The 21363-nt window shown below is 40.4% G+C and overlaps 1 protein-coding gene across 3 annotated transcripts; it reads right to left on the bottom strand.

Annotated features, from left to right (window-relative positions):
- Window positions 1-7106: 7106 nt before the first annotated feature.
- Window positions 7107-20140, bottom strand: rbm26 (RNA binding motif protein 26). Of its 3 annotated transcripts, none has more exons than XM_033626394.2 (22): window positions 19690-20140; window positions 19376-19494; window positions 19136-19254; window positions 18902-18993; window positions 18542-18813; window positions 17654-17932; window positions 17303-17545; window positions 16326-16466; window positions 16083-16223; window positions 15754-15862; window positions 15484-15640; window positions 14051-14242; window positions 12778-12876; window positions 12608-12676; window positions 12418-12516; window positions 12197-12271; window positions 11399-11563; window positions 10970-11074; window positions 10626-10829; window positions 9601-9687; window positions 8831-8944; window positions 7107-8310 (listed from the first exon to the last, which is right to left on the bottom strand). In XM_033626394.2, exons 1-22 carry the CDS (start codon window positions 19746-19748, stop codon window positions 8221-8223), a joined length of 3030 nt encoding a protein of 1009 aa, XP_033482285.1. In that variant the 5' UTR covers window positions 19749-20140; the 3' UTR covers window positions 7107-8220. The 3 variants fall into 3 exon arrangements, with proteins under 3 accessions (XP_033482285.1, XP_033482275.1, XP_078030829.1); XM_033626384.2 differs by having other exon boundaries at window positions 12778-12879; XM_078174703.1 differs by lacking the exon at window positions 12778-12876.
- Window positions 20141-21363: the final 1223 nt, after the last annotated feature.

Below are 21363 nucleotides of genomic sequence, written 5' to 3' on the forward strand. Positions count from 1 at the left end.
GTAGTTGTCCCTCCATTGTGACATTAGAAAGTGTCACATTTATCTTGCAAGTGTACTCTTCTTCAACGTTTTGTTTACTTCCTGGATTTTTCCCACATGGAAATTCTGACCAATCAGCAGCTTTCTCTCGCAAGGCATTTGATCTGGTCCGCTTGTAAATGCTGCCATGAGAACACGAACCGACTCTAGGCAATTATGCAACTTTGTAACAAAATAAGTCCCTGATTCGGACCAAAGCAAGACAACTCTAGGTCTGAAAGCACCCTTAGGGCCCTGACACGTATACGTTCTAGTTGGCCGTTGACTGTAGTCTTTAGCTTATAAGACCAGCTAGCTATGTCCCCTGGCTTCCAGTGTTTATGCTAAACTAAGCTAACCAGCTGATGTTTGTAGCCTCACAATTAACATACAGATGAGAGTGGTATTAAAAAATCTAAACATTTTAATCAAACTGTCTTTTTCATATAAGTATTTTTAACATGATGAAATGAAAGAAGTTCCATTTCTTTCAGGGCGTCTCTCATTGATGCTAAGTCATTTTTTCTTTGTTATTAAAGACAAGGATGCAGAATGAAAAATTAAGTACATACAGGATACATAAAGAATGAAGATTCAAATTACCAAACATTATTGCAAATTCAGAGGCCTGAGAAAACCACTGACCCTGTTATTCTGCACCCGTATTCGTCTGTTATGTTGATCAGTTCAAACAATAACACAGGGTTGTCACTAATCAGCAGAGTCTTGCGGTAAAGGGTCAAAGGTCAGCCTTTAATGTGACCTCTGACACATAATTAAATTGCCATCTTTAACCTCAGTTACAACCTGTCACAGAGCATTGGATTACATGCTGCAAATCACTCCACCAATCAATGCCAGGATCGAGGGCAGAGGGAGGGGCCTGCTGTGTCCAGCAGTGCCTGCACAGAGATTATCTTTAATGAAGTTGAACTGTACAGTGATCATGTTAGTGTAAAGCCTAATTAGATTCTGAATGATGCACTGCAATAACACACACACTCATCCTAACAGAGAAAAAGGAGACTGCAGATAAGAGACCCTCACAGTCACATTGCACTTTAACTATTAGTCATTCAAATATATATGTAAAAGAAGCTGCTTCAAGCATATGTCAAATGAAAGCTCCGGTCAGCAGAACTGACTATTCACTCTGTTTTAGCTCTGTTTTTGGTCTCCACCAGCTCCTGAGGGAAATATCTGGCTCTTTAGCTGCTTAACATTCTACTATGCTCACCAGCTATAGTCCCTAACTGTGTCTGTCTGCTGTTTGGTGCTGAGCAGATAATGTACAGTGGGTTTTTAATGCATTTTCACTGGAAACAGCTGCCTGCTGCGACCAAAAACACTATGAGAGCAGTGAGAGTGCACCAAAGCAGTAAGGCCAAACAGCTAAACAAACAGCTGAAACTCACTTTAAAGCCACTTGAAGTAAAAATTTGAGGTACTTTTACTTAACGTCAAAACTTCTAAAACATACCTATGTTGCACTGTTACAGATTAAACTACCTAAAGGTGTATCAAATTGTTAAAATTTGCTCCATTTTGACCACTGCTGAGGAGGTCACACTTCAGGTGTCCTTATTTCCAGGCCTACATCATTAAAGGTGCGATATATGACATTCAGAACATCAATATAGCAGCACATGACTATTTGATACGGAAAGATATAGTGGAGTATTGGTGTCCTGAGCAGATAATCAATCAATCATCCTAGGCCTTGACAACTACGAGGAAGGATACAGTGGATGGTGTCAAATCAAAAGGTATTTATTCTAACAAAGTGAACAACTAAGAAAAGGCTATATGGAGTGTGGCTAAATGGTAAATCAGTGATGTAGATGTGACTGAGTGAAAATAGTGTTGTGTAAGGTGTTGTGAAGCAAGAACAAAAGAAAAACCAAACAAAGGCCCCAACATGCTAACGAGAGAGAACGAGCAACACTGGAGCTGGGTTTATATCTCAAGGAGCACTCAGCCCAGGTGCTCTAAATCAAACACTGCACTCCCGTGATGCCTTCAAGAACAGAGGGGAAAAACAGTCACTGGTGAACCACAACAAACTCAGCACCTCAGGGTCCGCCACACTACCGCTGTAATCAGAGCTTCTCTGTTCTTTGTTCTGGTAGCCAGTCTGGCTGCGTGTGCATCTAGCGCATGTGAGTCCTTTCTTTCATTGGCTAGCTAATTCCCGCTGCTCTGCACTGCGCTCATATTGCAGTCACCTCTAATAACACTGTCCCAACCCATTGTGGCGGGACGGCGTTGTCGTGGAAGTGCAAGGCCCACCCTCCAGTTCCCTCCACAGTTAACTCTGTGGGCAAAGTTGTCATTGTTAGCAATGTTAGCACTGCTAGCCGCCACCATTTTGGCCCAGCCACCTCCTTTGCTTGTGAGAGGTGAGAGCCATGTGTAGGCAATCCCAGCCCAGACTCTGAATGTCATATATTGCACCTTTAAAGAGGATGAATAAAATATTCATAGTATATATATAATATATATATATAATTATTAACACTCTAAAAAGCAGCTAATATGCATAATGAGTACTACTTTTGGTACTTTAAGTAGCCTGTAATTTGCTAACAAAAAAAATACAGAACCTGTTCATGTAATGAAGTGATTTTATTTTGTTGTATTAGTGTGGGTTTTTTTTTTTTTTTACTTACGTAAAGGATATAAGTATATCTGGTGAGATAAATGTGGTACAATTTAATATGCAAAGTGGAACTGTCATTCTTGTTAAGTCTAGATTATACTCATTGGCATATAAATAAGTGAACTGAAGTGAAATTAAACTATTTCTCAGTTTCCTAAAGGTCTGTCTGGACTCCTTGTATAGTGAAAAGAGTAACATCCCCTCCAAAAAAAGTGCCCAAAATAAGACGGGGGGGGAAGACAGCAGTAGAGCTGTAGAGTTACAGTATATTCCAGAGAGGCTGAAACCAAAAAGTAAAAATTCTGGCTGTCTTGGCTTCAAGCACTGCTGTATTTTCAGTTCTAAAGAGATTAGCTGCAGCTCTCTGGTTGCAGCATCATGACTGAAGGAGATTTATCGTGATCTGCAGGTGCGGGGCAGCCATGTTTTGATTTATTGATGGCGCTTCCCTGCTAGCAGGGTTACCTGTAATCTATGGTCAGCAGACAAGGTTAAAGGGCTTTGTTATGTCTAACGCAGCAGTATTTCCTAACCAGCTGAGGATGATGGAGAGGGTTTTTAGAAGAAGCAAGAGTGTTTTTGTCTCGCAGCTGAGTAACAACAAAAGGTTCCTTTTATGCAACACTAAATTTTACTGGTGAAGCTTTACAACCAAGGCTGCCGTCCTCACGCAGGCTCGGATTCCACACCAAAACTGCAGCTGCAGTTACAGAAAAAAAATGTGTCCCCAAACTCAAATGATCCTGAATGACTATGCTGATTATGATTTAGGGGCTGCTAGTTTTGTTTCAAACTGTGCCTTGCTTTGTGGCCGGGGGCCCTGTGTTGTTTAAAGGGTTGTCGGGGTATAAATACTAAATTAATCATGCTTTGGCTCAACTTGCTAGGGACTGAAATTTGCTTATGGAGGCCCATGATCACATAAAATATTAATGGCTTTACAGAGAACTGGCATTGTAGCGATGGGGGCAAGGCGTGTGAAAGCGTAGAGCAATGTGTTGGGAGGGGTCACTCTTAATTTGAGATCAGAAACACCTTTCTCATAGCTTCACCTTAAACGGATAAGAGACATATTTGAGTGACCAAAGCATAGTGTTCATTATCTGTCCATTAGGATTAATTTTGTACATATTATTCTACAAAATTGGTTAAGTGGTAATTGGTATTAATTGGCATGCAGGGGTGTTTTCATGTTGTGGAAAATGCAGGGATGATATTCAAATGAATCTGAATAAATACATCAGAAGTGTGTAATGTTATGCATTTTCCTGGTTGTTGCATATCCATATGACCGACTTCTTGAGCCCCTGGGAGCTTCTAAAAGAAACTACAATCGTTTTCCCTGACAGACAACAAATCTCCAAGCAAACAAAAGTGAGACTTTGAACGAGCAGATCCTTTTTTTCCCAGTGAAACATACTTTCAATTTCATCCGCCTGCACCATAAACAAAAGAGAGCGAGAGGGAAAAATCAACATTATTACAGCTCATTCCAAAATTTCACGCCATTTGTCTCCTTGACACAAATCAGAAACTAAAGATTCATATAATGGATGACACAGATTCTGTAAACTTGTTAGCCCACATTTCCAGAGCTCACACAGAGCATATAAACATCCTCTGCCCACTGAGACACAAAGGGAGGCAGGCAGAGCTTTCAGACGTCCCTGCATGCTGGTCACATCACCACTGAAGCGGCTGGAGATGACACGGGACTCAGACCTAAGTTTTTCTGTAACACATTCATTTGTGTAGCTGCTCCACAAAGTACTACCGAACAGTTGTCACAAAACGTGGATATCTGTGTCAGTCAAACACAATGACGTGACAAATAAAAGCTACAGGTTCGTGACACAGCTACACAAGCGTTTGATCACATATGATGCTTGTGTGAGTTCGGTGGCACTACAGTAGGTAAATGAGACGACAGGAGGGGGCATTTAACACTCCCATACTGAGAGACGGAGGGATGAGGGAAGGTATTTTTGGTGCTGGCGCAGAGGGGGAAAAGGGCTTAAATGATAAACAGCAGATATTCCACAAGAGCAAATCTGATTTCTCACAATTATCTCTGCAAGCCTGACAGGCACCAGGGGTGGCCCAGGAACACTGAACTGGAGGACACTGATTGGGTTATTTGTCCTCTCTTATTCGAGACTGAGGGATTGTGGAGGCTGTTCTGTGGAGAGCCTCTCTGCAGGTGTATACCAACCCCTTACAGGAAGCAAAATCCCTTTTACCTAAACACCACGACTCATATTCACTTTAGGGTTGGAGAAAACAAAAAGAGACCAGGTTTAAAGTCAGTGTTAACCCATGTGTGGCAGGAAGGCAGTCACAGCTCAGAATCACAAGATAGGCCTTTTACACATTAGATATTTTGACATGTCACGGTAGATAATACATAGGCGCAAATAATCAAATAAATAAGGGCCGAATTCAGTTTAGCTGCTTCAGTTTCAGGGTCCTGACATACTGCATGCTGGCTTGCCTTCACACTGTCATGGCCTACTGTGACACCTGGGACTGTGTGAGGTATTTATCCATATGTAACAGGGTCAATTATACAGCAGTAATATGTGTAACAAAGTCAAATGTACATTTGTAATATTAAGTATTATAATTACACAAACTTTCTTTTAGTTGTTATTACCTGACATGCTTTGGCCTCCGTACTCAATATGTGGAGCGTTTGATACTCGGTTTCTGTACCCCACCTATAAAGCGGTGTCTCCCACCTTATCTCTCCCCTTCTGCTGTTATGCTCCATGGGAGAGGTAAGCGACATTGCTCCTGTAGTAATTTCCATGTTTTAGCGCTGTCAAGAAGCTATGTTTGTTAGTTCAGTTTATGCTAACATAATCCTGTGTAACTTAATTTGTGTAGGGGCTCGAGTTTATGTGGCTGTATTTGACAGAGGATTTGGTTTTCACCTCGTTGTCAGGTATGATTTTTCTGTGTTTTATTGTACTTAATTGAATGTAACATGGCTGCCTGTTTTGCTGTTGTGCGCCATGGTAGGGGGGCTCAAGTTTATATGGTTGTATTTGACAGAGGATTTTGTTTTCACCTCTTGTTGTCAGTTGTGAGGAGTAAACAGAGATCACCTCCAAAGATATCCATGGTCTGGGCATCTTTGTATTAACACAACGCAGATAACAGTAGAGGTCACCAGTTACACAGTCACTGTATTAAATATAGAGGATGACAGTGAACGCGCCTTAGTTTGGAGAAGCAGGCAGGCGTACTCTCATGGAAGCCAAGCAATGTATTGCTGTGGATGGGGATGACAGCAAAACATATTTTAGCCACCTAAAAACATCAATATCAGTGTAAGTGTATGCTATATTTCAAATATTTTCACCGCTTTACCTTGCTGTCAGACAGTCTGATGGGGAACTAAAGGTATTATAATGCTTTCTTCAAAGCAACCAGACTCCTTTGATTGCAGTAATTTTACAGTGCTTAACATGGAGCTGCTGGTCTACCGCTTCCTCAGTCTCAATTTGTCTGTCTAGTTGGAAACCAAATACACAGCTCAACACAAACAAACTCACCGAGGCAGAGGTAGCACAGCAGCTCCTGTGTTAAGCAAAGTCAAATTTTGTCAGTGGAGTCTGGCTTGGAAGAGAGCATAGACACATTTTACCCTGAGTTTAGTTCCCTGTTATTAAGGGCGACCTGACAGCAAGATACATTTGGTAGAAAACATTCTGAATATAGTATACACTTCAACTTTTAACATTTTTTTAGGTGGTACTTTTTAGAAATAAAATACATTTTAATGCTGGCCCCGTCCACAGCATTAAATTGCTTAGCTTCAGTGGCAATACTCCTGTCTGCTTCTCCAAACTCATGGTGGGCTGACCGCATCTACGAAACTGACTATGATGCTACCGTTGTTCTGAACCTCTCATACCCCCGACAGTGACCAGTGGACAAAACTTTTTCAGAGTGTCACCTGTCTGTACATGAAGCTCTTTGGATTGATTGATCATTTTTTTTGTATTTGTATGTCTTTATCTGGACTTTTTGTTTTTTTAAATGTAATTGTTAACTCTATTTTGTGGATACACCTTGAAATGTGGCAAACAGGGCTATTTGTCACTAAAGTTAATTTTCTAAATTCTCATAAAGGAATAAGTACACACACACACACAGCACCAAAAAAACTTGGTCACAGTAACAACAGACTATAATTTGTTACTTCCACTTCAGCACTTAATTGTCCAAATTTTCCACATGGATGATTTTAGATGTATCTTACCATGTGACACTGTACCATGTAAGCCAAGTTCTCTACCACAGAAACTTTGCAGCTTTGTCTAAATGTAGAAAATAATGTTAAAGCTTAAAATAAGTTTTTGTTGCATTTCACTCAGCCACAGATACAAGATGGCTCAAGAACACACAGCAGGCAATTCTCAAACACAGTAAAAAGCTCAGAACATTTATTAACAATTAATTTTAAGAAGTACTTTTAAAACAGCAGCACTTAATTTACAAATACTGTTACACTAAATACAAAATTACAATGTGAAATGTTGAAGCCTCTGGGAGAGAGACAAGTCGTAGTGGGATACAGCAGACGGACTCCTGCAACAAAAGGAACACAGAAGTTTTTAGTTGTTGTCGCATTTGCATTTGGATCATAAATATTTCAGTTGAGCTCTGCAAATTTGTTAGGCAATAATTAGGAGAAATTTCTGCAGAATATGCTTTCAGATTGTCATGGTCTTACCTTGGCACGGAAATCATCTTACCATCTTACCGGATCCAAAAAAAATAAATAAAAAGTGATTGACTGATAGAGGTAGGAACTTTGTAGGAACTTTGCTCTTTAGGTGAAGAGGAAGATTTTTTTTTTTTTTTTGAAATGGTCTTTTTTCAGCTCTTTTTGGACTTTTTTTCACTGCCATAACATTTGCATTTTTTAATTTTTTTTTTCTTTTGTCTTTGTTTGTTTTGTTTTTGGCAGGATGTTTTCAGACCATTTCAATTCTTTATTTTTTGTACAATCCAAAGTAAAGCCAAGAACTGAGAAGCCAAGCTTTCATACAAATCATTTAAACTCAGACATAAAATATTTACACATGAGAATTTAAACCAGTCAACCTAATGCTGTCCTGCAAAAGCTACAGTCTGTCATTCTGTTAAATTACAACACAGGTTTCTGTTTACTTTAAACCAAGAGTTCAGCAAATGTGTCTTCAAAGTGATCGGCTGTCACGTGTTAAGACAAAATATTTGTGTTTGTGAACCAAAATAACAAAAAAAACCCAAACAAAAAAAAAAACAGAACTATTTCTACAGTAAGAGCATTAAAAAAATTCACTGTTGTTGCATCGGGAATACACATTAAAAGTTATCAAACTTGCACATGGTTCTTCTGCCTGTTACACATTTGTGAAGAAAAAAAAAAGTCTAGCCAGAGTGAAATATGACTTGTGGGTTTATGACCAGGTGTTGAAATCTTATAAAGTTGCTGGATTGTTGCTCATCTTCCACACCAGTGCAGCCAGGGAAGAGCGTCTGGTTGATCTTCATCTGCGCCAGGAGCGAGGCTCGTTGTCGTCTTCTTCCTCATCGTCATCTTGCAGCAATGCGTCGTCACTCAGCGACTCTTCCGGGTACTGATGGGATAAAATGAAAAGCACTGAGATTAATGCTCTTTGTAGATGATTAAGAAGTGGAGGAAGGGCAATTTAAAGTGGAAAGACCTTTTATTTTGAGCATCATCAGCACTCAACTCGCAGCGTGTATTTAAAAAGGTCTCTAGAGGGACTAAATTCTCAGCTTGAGAGTATCACACAGACCAGCTGCTTAATGAAAGTGGCCATGAAAAAGAACACATAAAGACAGTGATGCTGTAATGTGTAACGGCTCCCTCTTGTGTTCGTAAAATGTAACACAACAAGAAACAGGTATAACATAAGTTTTTCTCATATTGTGTTTTAACAGAGAACATCCAAATATAAAGTAAATATTTCCTTGTAGATTTTTATTCTAGGATCAATGGCAGCACTGGGGGAAATAAGAGCGTTCATTATCTTCACAGCAAACCTTACGCAGAATCAGCAGTCCTCATCAGCTACCATATAGGTGATGTAAAAAGAAGCAAAAATGTATGCACAGTGAGAAATGTCCACCAACCTCATCCTCCTCTGGCTCTGCCTCATCAGTATCGGCAGTACTGAGAGCTGTGACAGCCTTGTGCCAAGCCAGGCGTAAAGTCTGGTTGTTGAACCTGACTCCATGAAGAGCCGCCTACAGGTGGACGAAACAGAGCAGAAAGGACATGTCGTTACAGGGGAAAGAAATTATGTGTAAGGTGTGTCGATCAAATTTTGGCACTCCAACTGAAGCAAAATACCAAACGATCAGGTCCAAAAATACCTCTCGCTGTTGGAATCGTACCCTTCTCCCCCACCCAAATTAGTTTTTTGGGATAGTTGGGATAGACTCCTTTCCCACTGCCAGTAAACGAGTATGGCTTTCTGCTTTTTTTTTTTTTTTACTGGTGTGGTACGTTCAACGTCACAAATGTGCCAAACAACAGGGTTAGTAAACAGTACAGAGCAGCATGTATCTGTCACTTATTCTGTCACTAAAACTCAGTGCCAACTAATTTGGAACAATGTTTGAGTGCTGCTTAGATGGAGACAGACATTATTTTGTGGCGGTGGGTCACAGCATCACACCGGGAAAAACATCAGCGCATCCATGAGGGTGTCATATTTCCATCACTGCCGATTAAAGCCAGAGCCAAAGCCAGTCAATACCCATTACGTACTGCAGAGTCATTTGTCCCGAGAGTAAATGCTGATTTTAAACTTTCTCACTAAACACAAAAGCCAGATGTTCGCAGGTGTTAGAGGGGGAAACAAGAACATTTTAGTGTGCGTGGCTGGTAGTTAACTCACCTGTTCTGCCTCCGCTCTTGTCTTGTATGTGATGACTGCAGACAGGTTGTTTTCATTCATCTGGCAATCTTCAATCTCTCCAAATTGCTTCAAAATTGTGAACAAACAACATTTTAGTCACTTCACAAACAAACTCATTCTTGTACAATTGCTTAAAATTATCTTAAGCATCCTCTTTCTCAGTTACCAAACACAATTAAAGTGTTGTGTTATTTTTTTCTACAAGTTGCTTTAAATATTGCAGCTCCTTTACTTGTTTCCCAATGTTACATTAAATTTGAGGTTGGTGGAAGTATCACAGCTGTTAAAATAAGCAGCAGTGGCAGTTTTTATACTCAAAACATACATGTACAAACAAACATGTAACTGTGACAGTCCAAGGATCTGACATCTGTGTGGAGATATTTTTTTGTTTTCCTGTCGTTTTTATCGTTTCAGCTTATAATATTTTTGCTAATGGCTGAGGAGTGAATAATTCAACCTTGTGAAAGTTAGTTAAGACTTACTAGATGTGCCATGCACCATTTAATTTGTATTTAGACAGACAGGACTGATTGTGTGTTGCTGTACCATACACCAGGTGGTCAGTTGCACTGTGTAGTTGTGACCACCAGGGGTCACTGTTGATTACTACACTCCAAAATAGTACTATACAATATTTGTACTGAAATCCTTCTCTATGTTGTCACTTTATGGTAACAATCTAATTACATATAATATAAAAAATGTGAGGCATATCATTTTTAAGCTGTGTTGATGTTTCAATTATGTATGTCATTCTGTCTGACCGCACCACGTGCAGCCTTAATCCAAAGTAAGGACATGAGAACAGCTGAAAGTTTTATTTGTGGTGTCCTGACTGACTGGAGAGCTCTGAATGTCCACCCCCCTCGACACTTACGCTAGCAGTGCCCTTTAACACAATCCTCTGATCTCCCACCCACAGTTTCCATCAAAAGGTCATATTGTTTAATTGTGGAGATCAAATCTCCGTTTCTTAGTAACGCAGCTATAGGCTGACTTACAGCAAAGTGTGGCAGCAGGTCCACATGGTCTGCTTCGCTGAAACCAGAAATCTCCAGCGCACGTGGTCGATGGTCCACAACTGCGTGCACTGGCACACCTCTTCCACGTCCTCTGGAGCCTCTTCCCCTGGCCCTGTGAGCCCCACGGCCTCGTGGGTGGACCCCCCGGCCTCGTCCTGGTGTCAGGATTCCTCTTTTAGCTGCCTGGGTTCAATCAAACAAGTGAAAAGTCAAAAAACAATACAAATAAATAGGTGATATCTTTAACACGTCATCATTTGACTTTTGGAAATGAAACTCACAAGTGTGAGGGTCAGTTTTGCCCTTCAAGATCATAATAATACCTCAATTTGCAGCTGTGTGTACTTGATCTTCAACAAAGCCGTGTCCTCTCCAGCCTGGGTCTTCTTGTACAGGTCCAGCTCTGCGTCCAGCAGCTCCTTCTGTGCCTGAACAAATTATTAGCTCACATCAGGAAAGACGACACTACAAGTCTGAAATAATAAGCTGAGGATAACTAGATAAAGTAAAAAAACAGAAAATCCAGTTGCCTTAGTCTCAAAAGAATAAAAATGAAAGCTTGTTGAATGCAAACATTGAGCTATAAACCACATTCTGATTAAAATTACGAAGCAAAGCCAGGACGTGTGCATGCTGTGTATAACTGCTTGCAAGGTGAGGAGATATTCATTAAGCAAGAGTGAATTAAAACCAGTTTTCTTTTAGAAAAGCAAAACCAATCATGGGTGACACCAGCAGGGAGAAAGCACTACCTGAGCCTTGCTCTTGGCTGTGCGTAGCGAGCTGCTGCTTGAGATTCCCTTTATCTCCTCTTGCAGTTTGGTGATGCTCTTGGTTAGTGTGCCCAAAGTTTCCATGATCTTGGCCTTATCCTCCGCCTTCATCGCTTTGTTCTTCTCAAGTTTGGATATCAGGAGCTATAGAGGACGGTAGCAGAAAAAATAAATTCAAAAGTTAACTACTGGTTAACTACAATGCATCTAAATCTAGCATTTACAAAACAACACCGTCAGCCATAAGTCACACAAGACAAGAGATAGGACGAGACTTAATATTGTGATAAAAATATGGATCATTTTACTTGAAGTCACTTTAAAGGCAGAAAAAATAAGGCATGTTGGCGCATGATCTTCAATCCCTTTGACAAAGATCACACAGTGAATGAGTCACAGATCCACACAAAGCTCTCAAATACTGTTTGATAATCTACACAAACAAACCAATGCAGAGTCCATTGACCGGCTTGGTGACTCATGTTGCTTAAATGCAAACTGCAGATCTTTACTATCTGTGTCATCACAGTTTGAGCAGTTTGTGCATATGAACAGTATTTGGCTTCCCCCTTTGCCACCAGCGCCTGAAGCTCCCACTCAGGTCATCTATGACACAAAATATGTAACCGGACGGACTTTGCTGGGGTTGGGCGGGGAGCTCTGAGTGTTATTCGTCAAGAAACAACTGCTCCTTTATTGGCGACGGACATTTTAACAACTCACAGCAAGGGACACTTAAATGAACAAAACACAGACTTCTACTCCAGATTATCTTACCTTCTGTGTCTCAATGTGCTTCTCCAATATCTCCTGCTTCTTCTTTCGTACATCCTGCTGTAGTCTCAGAGCTTCCTGTAAAAGAAATCATGGGAAATGATTGGTACTGCCCTTTCATTTTATTATGAGAACCTGAGTTGATGCTTCCCATTTCATTCTCTACAATCTCTCCAATCTCTCCACTCCCCTTTTTTAACCGTTCCCTTCATTTCTTGTCTCACCTGTTTCTTCTTGAGGGCTTCCTCTGAGGTTTTCTGTGCTGCCTTCATGGCAGCAGGATTGTATACGGTCTTTGTGAGGCCCATGGATGTTGAAAAAACCTGAGCAGGGGAGAAAACAGCAGCACGTAAGATTTACACAATGTGAATGAGGAGAGAAATTCTTAAACAATTCTGAAAAGTGAGAACTTGCTTTTTCAACAGGAGCTGCTGGTTTGGCAGAGAAACCCAGACGGTCCTTCACTGACACCTTAGAGGGACTCTGCTCCAGTGGAGAAAAAACACAATGTTTACACACACCTTCTGCAGATTTTGACAAGCCTATACAAAAAACACACCCTCAACACCACCGCCCACACACACCTGAGAGGCTACACTGGAATCTTGTGAGGGCTCAGAGTTTGCAGTGAGCAGGGGTCCGAGGCGATCTTTGACAGACTGCTTCAAAGCCGTGGCCGAGGGCTGCTGAACGACAAAAAAGATGTCTTGATTAATGCATTTTAACACAGCCACCGTCAGATAACTATTCTGACATTTAATCTTCCAGTTCTCTTGTCGTGCTGATCTTATGGTGTATCACCATCTGTATCATCTACTTTATTTACTGACCTTCCTACGCCTCCTGTACGTGGAAGCAGCACTGGCATTGACGCAAAAGGTTATTCCAAGAAACAAAATGTGAAAGCCAAGATAAAACAATGCGGTAGTGTCTCATGCCCAGTTTTACAAATAATCACCCTTGAAGAGGGTGTTACATTTCACACGATGACAGGGCATAAATCACTGCATCCTCTACTTGGTCTATTGATCTATTTGAGCTGATGATGGCAGAGGAACTGGTTACTCCTCCTCTTCCACAATAGCTTTCTCTACTCAAGAGAGCATGTGTGTGACGCACAATGGTGTGAGCCCTCTCAATTCTCAGAAAGTGACATCAAAACCATATTATTGTAGTTTCAAAGAAGCTCTATTTTTGTGGTGGCACAATGACCAGCACATCAATATGATGTCCTGGACAAGCGTCTCCTCATTTGCTGAGCTACAGCTTTCACGCCTCCCTGTGACTGGCACAGCTGTTTCGGAGTGATGAGACCAGTCATGTGATCTGTTAGTATATTTATCAATCACCATACCCTTCAATTGATATTCCACTTCACACAGCCTGTTTGCACTTAATGCTGCTGCACATAGTTGAACCAAAATAGCAGGTGCACCGCCTTTTAACACTTTGCACTGTCCATTGCACTTATCCGATTAAAATAATGCTCTATACTTGTGCTGCATTACACATATGAAATACTGTTTATTATTTACGTTTGAATATTATTCCAGCAAACTATAAACTGTTCCCAGAAAAGCCAGGTTCACTGAAAACAGTTTAAGCTGCAAGACTCTAACTTAAAGAACTAATTTTGTCTCTCAAAATTTAACTGTTCTGGTAACAAATCAAATAAATCTCAAATGCAATTTAACTTGTTTCAAGAATCACATTGGGTCAACTTGTTCTTACACAGGTGCATCTTATGTCAAGATATTTGCTCTTGCTGGAAAATTCGACCCAGGTATATACTAGCAATATTTCTCATTGGTGTTAAGGCCAAACATTATGAGTGACAGATTTAAAATGAACTTTTACCATGGCAGGCTGCGGCTGAGGCTGCTGCTGTGAGTGAGACTGGCCTTGTCCGTCGCTCCCGTCATCGCGAAACCAGTGCACTCTGATGAAGCGGTTGTTGAGAACAGCCTCTGTGCTTTGCATAGCCCGCTTGGCCTCGTCTGGAGAGGCAAACTGGATCAGTGCCCCCTCTGGGTCATTCTGGAAGGCAACCTATCAAAAGGAATTAAAACGGTATTGTGAGGCAGTTACAATAACAGTGGTGGTGCACATGTACTCTGAATCCTGCCAATAGATGATTTATCTGAACTTTACCACAACATTGTCGGGTTGTCAGATGGACACAAGAGCAACTCTATGATGTGATTTTCACTGTAGCATCCAGACAGTCACAGCAACTGTACATACTGCTCACTGTACTATTCAGTGCATAAATCAGCATCATTAACATATGAGGAAGAGGGCAGGTTGTTGATTTTAAAGGATTCTTTTCAGATTATTGACTTCCTATGACTTTTCTGACCTTTAGTTAGTCCTCTAATCTTTGCTGGCTTCACACTAATTTGGTTACATCACAACTGTTGCATATAACATTACTGACTGCTGGCTATCTGATGATTTAAACAATGTTCATGCAGAAATTAGGAAATGAAATTCAAGGACTTGTCAAACACGATTTTCATTTTCAAGTACTTCACTTAAAGCAAAGAATTCATTTTCAAATATACATTTTTATTAAACATAAATAAAATATCAGTAAGTAATCCGACTATTTTCAGTCGTAACTATATAAAATTATCAACAAAACATTTCAATGGCATAAGGGCTATATGTCTGCCCCACATGGTGCAGGAGATCCTGCTGCGGTTGCCTGATTTCAGAAAGAATTCTCAACTTGTTACAAAAAGGAGCACACATGATGAAGAGAGGACAAAAATATCTTCAACATCTGAATGTACTGCAAGGAAACAATGCCAGCTGGAACTTAAATTTCACTTTCAGCTTTCGGTGAAGCTATTACATCGGTGAATAGAGAGGAAAACAGATGGGTGTGAAAAGCCGGTTCATGAAGTTCAGCCATGCAAATATAGGCATATTGGTTTTGCTGTGGTTTTAAGAGAGGAGTGAAGTGAAAACAAACTACTATGTCGGCTGGGGTAGTGGTAATTTTTCCTCCTCAAATTTCAAGCATCTTGTGTGAACCCTGTTTAAAGACCTGACCATAACATATAATATAAAATAAGTTTTACCAGCACCTTAACATTTATACAGGGCATATAGTACTTACCTAATTGTATTGCAACACTGATTACACTACACAATAACTAAATATTATTAATTAATATCATACTGTTTTGATTACAAGACAATTAAGTACTATTATTTATATGTAATTATTTGACTTTTAACTAATTGGTTTATTTTGATATCTACAGCAGCACATAGGGACTGACCTGCAGGTTAACGATGGTGCCAAACTTGCTGAAATGTTCATTGAGTTTGCTGATGTTGTTGAGCTCTGCAGGAATTTGCCGAACCAGCAGCTTGGTGTTCAGAGAGAATGGGGGTCTTTTGTGGTAGCCCTGGTGGTTGGGTTTGTTGAAGTTGGGTCTGAGCAAACAGGAGAAATTGTTAACAGTTCAATGACGATGATATTAAACATCTGACTGATTTTAAGGAGGCCTATGACTTTTATTTTTATTCACAGAGAAAAGGTGTCTTACTTGTCAAACCAGGGTTTCTTGGAGGGGAGGCCTCCATCATGAGACACAGCTGGTCTCTTCCTCGAGTCAGACTCCATAACGATCCTCATGCTGTTGTTTGGGACCTTGTCTGGAGAGAAACAAACACTGACAAGTCAGTTTTCAGACCACAATGCATACCGCTCAAAAAGAAAGATCACAACAGACAGCCGAAACACAAATACAACAGCATGTACTGAATACTGAGAGTTTGTGAAGCAGCAACCGTGTTAATGGTAGGGTGGAAAGTACATGCATGTTTTAAGACAATCTATTCAAAGCTCAAATGGCTCAATTCATACGAACAATACCTCTCGGTGGCTGGTCTACCTCCCCCATTGTGAGGCCAATCAGGTTGGGTCTCTGGGCGTTAACCCGATGGCGGTAGATCGGCCTGGAGGTATTGGTGATGCTGGGAGCCTCAGGGTTGTACACATCTGTCTCATAGTTGTCTGGTCAGCAGAGAGAGAGAGGATAATTTAACTCAGGAAACAGCAAGGTAAGGTACAGTAACAATGATTTATAAATACAGTATCTTAAGACACAACCATTACCAGAAGGGAAGTGTGGCACTGAGGCCTGGGGAAGTGAGGGGCGCATCCCAGAGGTGACGATCGTGGGAACAGAGCTGGTCATGGAATTGGGCGGAGCATCCATGCCTGATGGTTGCAGAGGAGGGAGTGGAGGAGGGGGACCTGTGTCAGACAGAATTGCACAAAATGTTACAGATTGAGAAGTTCAAGCAAAACAGGAACTGGGTGAACCAAATAAGTAAATCTGACCTGTGTTGAACTGGCTATTATTTTAACTATTCACCAGGTAGGTAATTCCTTTTTGTCAACTTTTAAGTTAAGCTTTCAGATAGTTTTTTGTGGGTAAATTTCACACATTTTTAACAATAACGTTTTTTTCCTGTTCACTCATAGCAACAACTGACAGGATGTAGGCTTGGAAGAGTCTATAGACCAAATTACACTACCAGCAATAATCACTTCCAGTTAGAAATCAGGCAGTTGTGGAGATATATAAATTCGGGAAACTTGTCAATTTCTGTTGTCATTTTCAGTCGTAACTGTAACATCTAAAAACATATTGTTAAACCGCTTTACCTTACACATTGACAGACTGGTGCCAGCGTAGACCAGCAACTCAGTGTTCTGCTAAGTAAAATTACTCTTTTCATCAATGGAGTCTGGTAAATTGAGATAACAACTTCAACTTCCCATAGGAAAGTGCTGTATGACGACAAGGTAAGGTGGTGAAAATATTCTAAACATATATAAAAATATATATATATATATTACACTAAATAAACTGATACTGATTTTCATTTTCAGTGTACATTTTTAAGTGGCTACAAACTCACTAATTGAGGCATGTGCATTTATTGTTGCCATATTTTTATTGCCATTTTGCTGTAATTATTCACACTTACTCCATGGTGCTCTCATATTTAAACTAATACGGAATAAAAATTCATAATAACAAAAGTAAAACATACAAAGTTTGACATTCCATGCTGAATTCCTACCTGCAACAGGTGGAAGGCTGGGTGGGAGGGCGCCTGGTGGGGGCACGGGAGGCCGCAAGTTCACAGGTGGGGGGTTCATGAGAGGTGGTGGAGGTGGGAGGCCTGGGGGAGGTGGTGGGTCCACACCTGGGATTGGTGGAGGTTGGAAGGGCAGCATGTTGGGCAAATTGACATCCTCCACTACAACTGGGTCACTTCCATGGTCGAAAGGACACATGTCCCCTCTCATGCAGAAGCCTTTTTCTGGAAAAGACAGCAGCCACAAATCAAACACACAGAAAAACAACAATAAAACACATCCTATGTACACACTTTTCCTGTAAATAAAAAAGTTTAATTAGCTTTCATTACCATCATAGTCACGGCATCGCTTCCTCGGTTGAGGGGGTGGTGCCCTGCTGAAAAGGCCACGATCCACGGGGTGTCCCGGTCGGAAGTCTGACCAACTCTCAGTGGTGTTGTTGCTATGATGATGTGTGGGAGCGATGACTGTAATGGTGCTGCTCAGTGTTGGCACGGGGAAGTGAGTTGTTGTTGCAGCGGAGACCAAGGCTGCTGGGGTGTAGCCATCACTACCCTCTGGCCGGTCCACACGCTCATGATCAAACTTCAACTTTCCAGAATCTCGTTCTGCAAATAGACACAAATTGCCATTTATAAACGTAAAATTACTGCTATAATGCCATGTATTCCAGTGAGAAATTAACTGTGTACATTTCAAACAAATTAAATCTTCTTTCATGGTTTTAATTCCTAAATATCTGTCGTTGACTGACTATGTTGTCTACTCATGTTCAGCTGCATCATATCCTATCACTGTTGGGGTGTATCAGTTCAAAATGCTAAGGTCAATGCTGATAAGTCATTGTGTACAGTAAGTTATTCATAAAATATTTAAAATCCTAAACCAGAAGTTATCTTAATGCCTAATTAACACCAAAATACACCCATATAATATTAGAAAAACATCTCTGGAAACCATGAGATCATTTTTGTGTTTTAGAAGCTTCTTGGTCACTTTAATCTGACTGGACACACTTTGAAAGTTCAGTAACAAACAGGATCAAAGTTCAAATGAAGTGAACTTTGAACAGACTACCAAAAAAAACGAGTGGTGTTTTGGTGTCACTGATCTCTCCACAGAAACACAATGGTTCGAACGGGCACAAAGTGATCATGTTGGTAATCATGACAACCTTCCATTATCTTAGGTCCAACAAACAAGTTTCAGATTCTTACCTCTACTCCTGCTTCTGGACCGAGTCCTGCTGTGTGACCGGCTCCTGCTGCGATCTCGATCCCTATCTCTGTCCCGGTCTCTATCCCTATCCCTCTCTCTGTCGCGGTCTCGGACGCGATCCTTGCTCCAACTCCGGCTGCGGCTACGACTGTAACTGCGACTGCGGCCTCTCCTGCGATTGTAGCGATCGCGGTAGGAGTCCCTCCTTGGTGGGATGCGGTCATATTCCCTCTTCCTGGAGCGGTCATCTCTCTTGCGATCATCTCCTCTCCTAAAAGTTTGAATAAACAAAGATATGATAATTAATGAAAAGTGAATATAGGTTGAAAGAGAAAGTTTGAACAGGCAGCTGCACACACCTGACGTCTCTGCTGTAACGAGAGCTTGATTGCGGTGGGCTGTGATTTACTCGCCGAGGGAACTTTTTCTCCCGTTCATCTTCACGATTTGTCTGAGTAAGGATAAAAGTATAACATATATTTTAGTCTAAGATTGCCACTGACATGAGAAGTCCCCAATATTGTTTGGTACAATTAAATGCAAACATGAATTGAAAGTTTCTCCATCATATATTCTTGACATTATAACATTACCTCATCTTTTTTCTGCTCATCTTTCTCAACTTTGATCAGAGTGGATGGTACCACTGGCTGCGGGAGGTAGTTTTTGTTGTTAATGGCTTCAAAAAGCTTATCCACAAACGGCTGGGTCTCTGAAATCATATCAAAGATAACATGTTAATACACAGATAAACAATAACACACGCTGGATCACGTGATACACCAAACAAGGCTTGTAAAGTACAGCTTTCATGAAGCCGGGGGAATACTTACCTTTCTGAAGAAATACATCCAACTGGTCTATGCACAGGGCTTTAAGTTCCTTTTCACTTTTGTCTTTCTTCACCAAAGCGACAACATACTTTGCGAGGGCAGAGGGGTCTGCATCACAGCTGGAATTAGAGACACACGAGCATCGCAATAAATAATATAGAAATGACAAATAACCTAAAAAATATGACGTTACCGGAAATGAATTAATGACACCCTGGAATTTAGCTTTACTGTGTGCGTGTTTCTAAAATTAGCTTGTATAACTGCTCAGACTGAGCTAGGAAGGCTAATGCTGTGTAGTTAACGTTACTTACATGGGCTCGAGGGTTTCAGACAGCCATGTTTTCAAGGCATCGAGGTTTTCAATGATCATCTTAGATCCAGCCGAACTTTCCTTCCACCGCGGCCAGAGTTTACGCCAGCTGAGGTGACTTTGCTTATCTGTTTAAAAGGATAACCGACATTAGCTGGTGAAACTAGCCACTTCAGTGGTCTTTCGCTAGGCTGTGGTGCTAACAGCTAGCTAAACAGCCGCGTTAACGTTGGTTAGCTTAGCTACGCTAGCATGCGTCTTTCCAGGCCACAAACACGCTGCACAGTTCCGCGACTTTCGTTAAGTATTTATGTTATAAATGCAGACTGGGAAAGTCTATTATTTTTCAATGTTCAACCAACTAACTCCGAAGACTGTAAATTATGTTTATCATCAAAACTCAAAGGAGCACCCACGCTGAACTTGCTACGTTATCCCCTCTCACTCTAGCTAACATGCCATGGCGACTATTTACTTCCGCTTCTATTCTCGTTGACAGAATATCGCGAGAGTAAGATGTAAGCTCTTCAGTACATGAGCTACATAGATTTGCTTTACTTTTGCTTAATTTTCTTATGTCGTTGTTGTTGTTTTTTTTTTTTACTTTTTTCTGTATATATGTACCCCAGGGCAGTTTTATGTGTAATGATCTCATGTATCTGTTTCTTTAATAAAGAAATAAAACAACAATAACAACTTACAGTTCATTTGGACCAAAGCAACAGAGCAAGGGTCACATAAAAATGTACAAACATGCACCAATAATATTAAGAAATGTACAAAATTTTAATCAAAGTTAATAACATCTAGAAGGGGTGGGTATTTTTTGGAGGAAAACCTGGAACTATGGTCACTCTGGAATCCAGTGTTTAACCACTAACTTTCCTCTTCAGCAACTCAAACTTAGAGAAATAACTTAGTCCCACAATAATGTCATTTAGCTTACAGTCAATACACTATGTCTGTTTCTATCAGACTATTGAGTTAAAGGTTCTATAGTATGCTCATATTTAGGTTCATACTTTTATTTTGGGTTTCTACTAAAACATGTTTACATGCTTTAATCTTCAAAAAACACATTTTTTCCTCATACTTTCTGCCTAAATATACCTCTAATCACACTCTGTCTGAAATGCTCCATTTTTCTATCTTTAGACTGTTTCTCAGCTTAGGTCCATGTTTACGTCTTGTCCGCTGATGTCATTCTCATACACAGCAAAGCACTCTAATATGAAATACAAAAGAACCCATTTAGAAAGTTTATGTTTCAGGCAGTCTATTTGGTATACTTGTGACATCACAAATTCAAAGAAATCCTGATGGCTTGTTTAAAGGCACAGTTTCTGAATACGAACTGTGTGCATTGTTCTGTGGACTGAGCGTTTTGATGCATTTGCAGTATTTATATAGCACCTATACCTACCTTTTTTTTTTTTTTTTAAATCTGACTTTTCACAATATGGGACCTTTAAATATTTCAGTTGGAGACACTTTTTACACATCATTATTTATCATTATATGATATAGATGTATTATTTACAGCCAATTTATACAAATGTCCATGTTACATGACATTTTAATTTTATGGTTATATCAGTGCATCGGTGTGAATTTACCTCACCTAATGAACTCAGGAACTTAACTCTCAAAAACCACAGCAGAGACATTTATTTTA

The sequence above is a fragment of the Epinephelus lanceolatus genome, chromosome 2, assembly GCF_041903045.1.
Source record: "Epinephelus lanceolatus isolate andai-2023 chromosome 2, ASM4190304v1, whole genome shotgun sequence".
Lineage (NCBI taxonomy): Eukaryota > Metazoa > Chordata > Actinopteri > Perciformes > Serranidae > Epinephelus > Epinephelus lanceolatus.

Bases quoted from the DNA above. Each gene is read 5' to 3' on its own strand.
- rbm26 (XM_033626384.2), bottom strand. From the start codon at position 19,748: ATGATCATTGAAAACCTCGATGCCTTGAAAACATGGCTGTCTGAAACC. The intron at 16,224-16,325 runs GTAATGGTTGTG...TCTGCTGACCAG, and splicing joins AGTGCCACACTTCCCTTCTG to ACAACTATGAGACAGATGTG. The intron at 10,830-10,969 runs GTATTATTATGA...GATTGAACCCAG, and splicing joins ACACACAGCTGCAAATTGAG to GCAGCTAAAAGAGGAATCCT.